Source organism: Acanthisitta chloris, unplaced genomic scaffold (assembly GCF_000695815.1).
Source record: "Acanthisitta chloris isolate BGI_N310 unplaced genomic scaffold, ASM69581v1 scaffold20667, whole genome shotgun sequence".
Classification (NCBI taxonomy): Eukaryota; Metazoa; Chordata; class Aves; order Passeriformes; family Acanthisittidae; genus Acanthisitta; species Acanthisitta chloris.
In genome coordinates, this window is record NW_008682283.1 from 28 (window position 1) to 9,031 (window position 9,004).

The 9,004-nt window shown below is 60.1% G+C and overlaps 1 protein-coding gene across 1 annotated transcript; it reads left to right on the forward strand.

The window, feature by feature from the left end:
- Positions 1–271: 271 nt before the first annotated feature.
- On the forward strand, positions 272–8,149 carry WWP2 (WW domain containing E3 ubiquitin protein ligase 2). The gene is made up of 14 exons (XM_009078479.1): positions 272–320; positions 2,029–2,110; positions 2,409–2,537; positions 2,657–2,729; positions 2,858–2,929; positions 3,017–3,105; positions 4,190–4,349; positions 5,333–5,466; positions 5,575–5,715; positions 6,265–6,385; positions 6,667–6,771; positions 6,901–6,997; positions 7,799–7,871; positions 8,050–8,149. The coding sequence occupies exons 3-14, from the start codon at positions 2,410–2,412 to the stop codon at positions 8,147–8,149; spliced, it is 1,293 nt and encodes a 430-aa protein (XP_009076727.1). The 5' UTR covers positions 272–320; positions 2,029–2,110; position 2,409.
- Positions 8,150–9,004: the final 855 nt, after the last annotated feature.

The following is a 9,004-nucleotide window of genomic DNA, read 5'->3' on the forward strand; positions in this document are numbered from 1 at the left end:
AGCCCCTGCCCCTGCCCTGCTACCCCTTGGCTGTCTCAGCCCCTCTTTAGTTTGTGCTTTTTTTGGTTTTCCTCTTTTTTTTTTCTTTCTTTTTTTAGCCCCCCTTGAGTGTACAAGTTGTTTTTGTTTTTTAGTTCCATGGGAGCTGTGAGCCAAGGGGAGGCGAGTGGGAGCAGGGCTGACCGGCTCACCTCTGCGTTCCACTCTTCCCAGCTGGCCCTGCTCGGGGTTTTATTCGTGTTTTTGCCCTCTCTGTTGTCTCTAGTCCTCCGGCGCCCCGACAGACAATGATCCTCTCGGGCCCCTTCCTCCTGGCTGGGGTAAGTACTGCTGCCTCACCTGCCTACTGCATGGCCCTGAGGGAACACTGGTCACCCTGCCCACCCTGCAGGGAGCTGTCAGCGGCTCCCTCACTCCCATCCCTGGAGTTAATGGGAAGGGTGGACATGGATCCAGGTCGGCTGTGTGTGGGGCTGAGTCTGCCTGTGATTAGCACAGTCTCTGATTTGAAATCCATCTTTTTTCTCCTTTTTTTCCCCTTTTCCTGGAGAAGTTCCCAGCCTCTCTTAGCTGCTGAATGCAGAAGTGCTTGTGATTGTTCTTTGGATGGGGTGAGAGGCTGGGGATCCAGCTCTTTGCTGTCCTCAGCCCCTTCCTCTGCCAAGCAGGGATCTGTCCTGCTGTCATGCTGCCTCCTGGGATGCTCTGCCCAGGGCTGGGAGCTGGCAGGAGCAGGGCTGGCTGTTCCCATGGTCCAAGCATCATGTGCTGGGACATTTTGAAATGTCCCTGTGGCACTCCTAGGGCAGAGAGACCCCCTCCATGGTTGGAGAGCATCCCTGGAGAGGGCAGGCTGGAATGCTCATGGGGCTGTGCTGTGCCAGGGAGGGCAGGGGAGGGATTAAATTGCAGGAACTCAGAGCAGGACAAAGGGGCCCGGGCTGCTCAGGGGGTCCCCAAGGGCAGGGTCTTGATGGGGGCGGTGCTGGAGCCCTTGCTGCCATGCATGCTGGGTGGCCCACCTCACACATCAGTGAGGAGAGGGAATCTGTCCCCCGTGTCAGCTGAGCAAGCTAAGGGAGACACAGCTCTGTGTGGGGCTGAGCACTCTGGGGGGTCCCCAGGAGAGATGGGGTCCCTGGGATGGATGCAGGCATCGTGTGTGGAGTCTGCCAGAGCCATGGCGTGGGGGCTGCTGCCCAGGAGTGAGATGGAGTGAGGGGATGTTGGTGGCCAGGAGGTGACAGGGAGTGTGCGTGCAGGGCGTCCCTGCCGGCATGGAGAGGGGCAGCAGGAGTGACGCAGCACGTGGAGGGAGGAGGTGTGGGGCACACATGTTGGTGAGGAGTCACTGAGTGACGATAGAGGGGTTGCTGGCGTGGGCAGGTGGGATGAGGGGGTTCAGAGGTGAGTGCAGGATCACTGCCAGGCCGGGGCATGTGGTGCCCAGCCATGGCTGGGAGGCTGTTGCTGCTTGGAGTGTGGAAATCGGGCTGGAAGTGTTGGGAAGGGAGTGCACAGGAAAGTTGTGTGAGGTTGCAGGCACAGAGGGGCTGAGCAGCAATGCTGGTATGTGTGGTGGGTTTGTTTTGTGCCTGTGTGCAGCACAAGGAGGGCTGTGTGCGTGTGTGTGTGTGTGTGTGTGTGCTCTCACACACACATGCAGTGCACACTGGGAACCTGAGCCATGTGCTGGCAGCAAGGCCTTGCAGGGAGTTTGGGAAAGCACCTGCAGATCCACCTGGAGAGATGCTGCTGCGTGTCCGAGGAGGGTGTGTGTGCCACCAAGGTGTATGTCTGAGCACACCCCTGTGCCAGCTTGGCAGTGTGTTGGCAGAGCTGGCCTCTGCCCTGGCAGCTCCTGCACACTGGGCAGCTTGGGTATGCGGAAGGGATGTAGGGTTTGTCCTGCCTTTTCCAAATGAGCCCGGGAGGTGGGATGGGGGAGCTGACAAACTTCCCCTGAGCTGGGAAGGAGAGGGCTGTTCCTGGAACTCCTACTAATGCTTCCTCTCCCTTTGTTCCTAGAGAAGAGACAGGACAATGGGCGAGTGTATTACGTGAACCACAACACCCGGACCACGCAGTGGGAAGACCCTCGCACGCAGGGGTAGGGTAGACTGTGGGGGGAGCAGGGGGAGGGTGGTTGTGGTTTTGGAAGGTGCAGGGACCTGCCCTGGCTGAGGACCTGGCCCAGACCTCCACTGGGGCCACCTCTCCAGCAGATGGGGAGTGAAGCTATAATACTGTCCTGGTTGTGGGGGTGCAGACAGGTGCTCACTGATCCCATGCCATGGACCCTTCCTTTGGCCTGGCAGTGAGCTGCAAGCTGCAGGTGGTTGCCAAGAGCTGCAGTTCATGGGGGAGCTGCCCCAGGGGCTGCCTGGTGACCTCTCCCTTGTCAGCAGGATGATCCAGGAGCCGCCGCTGCCACCAGGCTGGGAGATGAAGTACACGAACGAGAGCGTGCGCTACTTTGTGGACCACAACACGCGCACCACCACCTTCAAGGACCCACGGCCGGGCTTTGAGTCTGGGTGAGCCCTGGGCAGGGGTTTGAGGGTCATGCTGGGCTCTCACAGGGGAGAGCTGCATCCTGGCTGGCCATGAGTCTGGTCAGGGCAGGCGGGTGCTGAGGCCTGTGCTGCTTTTGCAGGAGCAAGCATGGCGGCGGCGCGTACGACCGGAGCTTTCGCTGGAAGTACCACCAGTTCCGCTTCCTCTGCCATGTGAGTAGAACAGCTAGAGGCTCTGGCAGGTCTGGACTGGGTGGGTGTCCTGACTCCATGTGCAGGTGTGGGCAAGGAGAGCCCCTGTGCCAGCCTCACACAGCCTTGTGTTTCTGCCTTGCCTGCAGTCCAACGCGCTGCCCAGCCATGTGAAGATCAGTGTGTCCCGACAGACACTCTTTGAGGACTCGTTCCAGCAGGTATGGAGGTGCTGGGGCCATGGACCCAGGCAGGTGTGGAGCCATCCCTCTCCCCAGCCATGGTGACACTTCCCTGCTTGTCCCCAGATCATGAACATGAAGCCATATGACCTGCGGCGACGGCTGTACATCATCATGCGAGGAGAGGAGGGTCTGGACTATGGTGGCATTGCCAGGTGAGTGCTAGTGTGCCAGGCCATGACGCTGTGCCCTGCCTGTGCCCTGAGTCCCCAAAGGGCAGCACAGGCATGGGAGGCTGCCTGGCAGCTGCACTCAGGGTCCCCAGCCCTTGGGCAGAGGAGTCCAGGGGCATTCAAATGGGAAACGGAGTTTTAGGAGTGGCAGAACACCTCAAGAGCATTGCACCATCCTGTCCCTGGCACTGAGAGTGCTGGAGGACTTGGCTGAGGCTCTCCTGCTGCCCCCAGGGTGTGGGGCGGTGGGTTGAGTGGCCTCTTCTCCCCACAGCCAACAGGCTCTGGTGTTCTCAGGACATTTGGTGTGTGCTGGGCAGACTGGGTGTGATGTAATTGCTGCAGCCCCCATGATGGTGATACCACAGAGTGTGGGCTGTGCCTCGGCTGGAGCGAGATCCCTGTCTCCATGAGCCCCCTCCAGCTCACTCTGGGTGTCTAACTTGGTGCTGGGCTGCTGCTTCCCCTACCTGCTGCCATGCTCCGTCCTTCATGGTGCTGCTGCCCCCAGCTCTGGTGCAGGGGCTCCTGCTCTCCTTCTCTCTCCGTGTCCTGCCAGTGGTTTTACCCTATGGTAGGTTACGTCATGCTGTTCTACCACAGGGTAGAACCACGGACGGGATGCCGGGGCTGCCTCCGCGTCCGAGGATTCCTGTCTCCCTGCACAGCCGGGGGAGCCAAGCCAAGATGGTGTCTGTGCCATGCTGCTCTGAGCTCGATGTGGGGCTCCTCGAGGAGTCTCTGCAGAGAGACTCAGTGTGCAGCTGTGTGCGTGTGTGTACATGTGTGACAGCCTGGGTGGGACTGAGTGTGTGGTGCCTGCCTGCCGGGATCCATGATGCTCCAAGTGGGGCCTCCGGCAGATTGCCATCTCCAGAAACACTTAACCCACAGAGCACTCCAGGGCGGGGGACACTGTTGTCCAGTCACAGCCTGGCCAGTGCCTGCTCAAAGAAACAGGCACCTGGTTGGTGCAGGTGTGCTGTGGGGGCACACGCTGTCCCCTCCAGAGGGGCACAGCCACCCCCGAGTTGCTCGTCACCACGTTCCCCTTGCCTCGCCCCAGGGAGTGGTTCTTCCTCCTGTCCCACGAGGTGCTCAACCCCATGTACTGCCTCTTCGAGTATGCGGGCAAGAACAACTACTGCCTGCAGATCAACCCAGCCTCCTCCATCAACCCTGACCACCTCACCTACTTTCGCTTCATCGGCCGCTTCATCGCTATGGTGAGAACCTGGGGGGGACCAGAGGGGTTTGTGTGTCCCGGGAGCAGGGGCCTGGCAGGGGATGGGGGTGGGCGAGGGGCAGCTCCATGTGCTGTGACTCTGCTCATCCTGGCACTGTTGCACTCCTGAAGCCCTTTCTCGCCCAGGTGTGGTCCGTGGGAGATGGCCCTTTGAGGGGCTGCTGTGGGGTGATGCATTGTTAAATCCAGGGAATGGCTGTGGCGCCAGAGAAGACCTGGTTTCCCAGGAGCTGTGTGGCAGGGATGGATGGCTCCAGGTCTTTGGCTGCCACCCCAGGTGCTGTCGGGTCTGCAGCTCCAGGGGCTATTTTTAGCCCCAGCAGTGTGAGATTTTCCAGCTGCCCTAGCTCCAGAGCAGCTCCTCCTGCTCGTCTTGGATTCCCCAAGGCCAATGTGCTGTGGGCTGCCCCGCCCTGGGCTGGCAGGGAGGCTGGCAGGGGCTCCCAGAGCCCAGGGAAGGGTCCCTGGCCCTGAGCCCTACGAGGTGTGTGCGGAGGTGGCTCCGTCCCCACGCTGTCCTGCCCTGCCCTGCCCTGCGCCTCGCAGGATACCAATAAAACCCCAGACTATTACTCACCGCTGGGCCGTTCTAGACAAGCGTCTGCATTATTTTTGGCTGCCTTTGCCTCGGGGCTCCTGGAAGCCAGGGATTCAGGGAAGCCACAGCACAGCTCTGTTTAAACAAGTGCTCTTAATAGAGCTGTGAGGGGAGAGGGAGACGCAGTGGAATTCGTGGTGGGGAGGGAGAGGGGCTGCGAACACAGCCGCGCCGGGTGGGCAGCGCTGCTGGGGGGAGCACACTCCTCCCACCGTGTTTGCCAGCAGGAGCGAGTGCCACAGCTCAGGAAGCTGGGAATGGTTTCCTTTTGCCCCGTGGCTACCCTAGTGGGGGAGCGAGCATTGTCTTAGTCCATGGATCTGTCCCAGGGTCCCCCATGACCTGGTGTCACTTTCCCACCACAGGCTCTGTATCATGGGAAGTTCATCGATACTGGATTCACACTGCCCTTCTACAAACGGATGCTGAACAAGCGACCGACGCTGAAGGACCTGGAGTCCATCGACCCTGAGTTCTATAACTCTATTGTCTGGACCAAGTGAGTGCCCTGTGCTCCCTCCTGTCCCTCCGTGAGCAGGCAGCGCTCACCCCACAGCCCCTCACGGGTGTCTCCATCAGAAATCACATCCCAGTGTCCCCCCCGCAGGGAGAATAGCCTGGAGGAGTGTGGCCTGGAGCTGTACTTCATCCAGGACATGGAGATCCTGGGCAAGGTGACCACCCACGAACTGAAGGAGGGTGGCGAGAGCATCCGTGTGACAGAGGAGAACAAGGAGGAGTACATCATGTGAGTGGCCATCACGAGGGTCCCAGTGGTGCCCGCCCCCACGGCTGCAGGGGTGGGAACATGGGGCCTGGGACGTGGCCGCTGCCCTGGGCTACGTGGCCTGTGACAAGTAGGGCTGGCGCGGCTGGCCGGGCTCTGCTGTGGTTTGGCTCGCTGCGGTCTGGGCAGCTGCCAGGACTTTCAGGAAAGAGGAGAGGGGAGAGAGGGTGAGGCTGCTCTCCCAACCCATGGCTGCTCACCCTGCCTGCCTGGGACTGCCAGGGGCTGCCAGCTCCAGCTCAGGCTCTGCCTGGGGTATGTCGTTTGCACCCCTGCACCTCCTGAAGGATGCTGGGCTGTGCTTGGGGGTGAGACTGCTCATGGATGTGGGGGCTGAGAGAGAAACACCACACCAGTGGGAACTGTGAGGGGAACCCTGGTGATTTGAGAGAGCCTCTCTCCCCTTCCCCATGCTCCTGGGGCCCTCCTGACCTATGGGAGGGATGATGGGGGTTCCCCATGCCAGGCCAGCAGCACTGGCTGCCTGCTGACCCCAGTCTCCATTCCCAGGCTGCTGACGGACTGGAGGTTCACTCGAGGTGTGGAGGAGCAGACCAAGGCCTTCCTGGATGGCTTCAACGAGGTGGTGCCATTGGAGTGGCTGCGGTACTTCGATGAGAAGGAGCTGGAGGTGAGCTGGCACCTGGGATGGGGATGTGGATGTGGTATGGCATGTGGTGACTCAGTGCCCATCACTTCTGCTGACAGGGGTGTGGTCTCAGGGTCTGTGGATGGCTCATTGGGTCTGTTAGCAAGCAAACATCTGCTTGGGTGTGAGGAATTCCTCCCAGATGCCTCTGTTGCCCAGTGCTGGCACCTGTGCCTGCGAAGCCTGGCAGTGGTGGAGTCAGTGCTCAAAGCATGGGCACAGGGCCGTGTGTCTGTCCTCTGCTGACTGTCCCCTGTCCCCAGCTGATGCTGTGCGGCATGCAGGAGATCGACATGAACGACTGGCAGAAAAATACCATCTACAGGCACTACACCAAGAACAGCAAACAGATCCAGTGGTTCTGGCAGGTCAGTCCCACTACCAGCGTGGTCTGAGCCTGGCCCAGGGCACGAGGTGTCTCTGTGGCAGGAGCTGTGCTGTGGGATGGGGCCCCAGGCATGGCTGGATCCCACTCACCTGCTGTGGTCTTGTCCTAGGTGGTTAAAGAGATGGACAATGAGAAGAGGATCCGACTGCTGCAGTTTGTGACCGGGACCTGCCGCCTGCCCGTCGGGGGCTTCGCAGAGCTCATTGGTGTGTTCTCAGGGCTCAGCTGGGTGGGGGGCCCTGGGGTGGTGGGTCCTGGCTGTCCCTGGCCCCATCACAGAGCACACAGCAGCACGTGAGGGCTGAGCGCAGGGATCCAGTCTGGTGCCGTGCCGTTCCCAGACGCATTCCTCAGCCCTGACCCGTGCTGCCACGGTTAGCTCTGTGGGGCTGCTCTGTAATCTCATTCCGAGTGCGATTGGATTTCTGATTTAATTTTGATTCTCATGCGACAAAAACTCTTTTCCATGAAGCCACAGCATGGCAATATTCCACTCTTATCCTTTAATTTGCTGCTTTCTGGGGCCTGTACCAGCCTTTCCCTGACTTTTCCTGGCATCCACGTCAGGCTAACCAGCTTAACCCACTCAGTTATTCTTGCTGGCGTATTAGCCTTTCCCACCCCCTGGAGCCTCTCCAGCATTCCCTATCCGTTACAAAGCCACTAGGGGGCTCAGACTTCCTGCACGGAGTCCTTCAAAACTCTCGAATGGACTTGCACAATCCTGAGGGTCTACAGATAAATAGGTTTTAGCACTTGCTGCAGAAACATTGTGCTCAGAGCTGGTGCTGTTACCCCCCTGTTCTGTGAATCTGCTCTTTGCTTTCTCCTTGTTTTTTTGCCCATCCTCTCTGCACAGTCAGGGATTGCTGCCATGGATTTATGCCCTGTGTGTCTCTGGGACTGTAGGGATGTGATGGTGCGTCCACTGGCTGACAGTGTGTGGGAGGGGTTTCTTTTCCAGCTCCTGGTCGTGTAATGAGCTTTGCTGTGCTTGTCATTAACAGGCAGCAATGGGCCCCAGAAATTCTGCATCGATAAAGTTGGCAAAGAGACGTGGCTGCCACGGAGTCACACGTGGTAGGTCCTTGCTACTTGGCCTGGCAGGAGTGTGTGTGGGCCCAGCGAGCTCAGCAGGGCTGCACGGGCCCCTGGGGGGCCCTGGGATATAGCTGCTCCTGGCTGTGCCTCTCACTGCAGCTGGGGAGCACCCTGGCGTGGGGAGAAGCCTCACGGCCTCTGCTCTCTCTCTCTCCAGCTTCAACCGCCTGGATCTGCCTCCCTACAAGAGCTACGACCAGCTGAAGGAGAAGCTGCTTTACGCTATCGAGGAGACGGAAGGGTTTGGCCAGGAGTGATGGAGCTTTGGTGCTTTCCTGGGCCAGGGAGGGCCCTGGAGCGCGCGGAGCCCAGCGCGGAGCCCTCGCGTGGGACGTGTGCAGGCAGCTGCGGCCGCTGAGGCTCTTGTTCTGGGCGAGATCTGCACTGATGCAGCCCTGGGGGCAATGGGGCTGCGTTTCCCTCCCTAAAGACCCCGAGGTGTGGTGGAGAGGTGGATGCCAGCGCTCAGCTTGTTAGGGGCCTGGGCTGCGGCAGAGGGGACAGGGTGAAGCCCTGGGCCCTGGCAGGCAGCACACCAGGGCACTGAGGCTCCCTAGTCCCCCACTTGAAGACACATGAGATCTGGTATCGGCACAGGCTGTTGTTCCCACCTCACGTTTGCTGCCTCTTCATGGCATTTCAAGAGCGGCAGGTGAAGGGGGGAATGGCACTTGGACTGACTTTCGGGCCCTATCCTGCACCCAGCACCAGGGTGATGCTTCTGGGGGATCTCCTGCACCACCCCAGAGCCAGGACAGCCCCTTCCCATGCCGGAGCCAGGGCCTGGCTGACTCATTACAGCCTGTGGTCCCTGTGCAGTTGTATTTAACAGTGAGAGGGTTTGTGCTCAGGGCTGGTGCTGCACCTAAGCCTCCGAGGCTCCAGGCACCGCTGGCGCACAGCCTTTGCTCAGGTCCTGGGGTTGCCTGAACTCCCTGTGCTCCCTCTGTCACCACCGTGGCTGGTGGCAGGAGAAGCTGTGGTGAGGGCAGGACCAGGCTTCTGCCCCTCACCTGGGTGTCATCTCTGCCACCGTGGGGGTACATGGCTGTACATCCAGGAGTCTGTGGAGACGGGACCTTGCGAGGGCTCTGGGCTGGGAACTGGCTGGG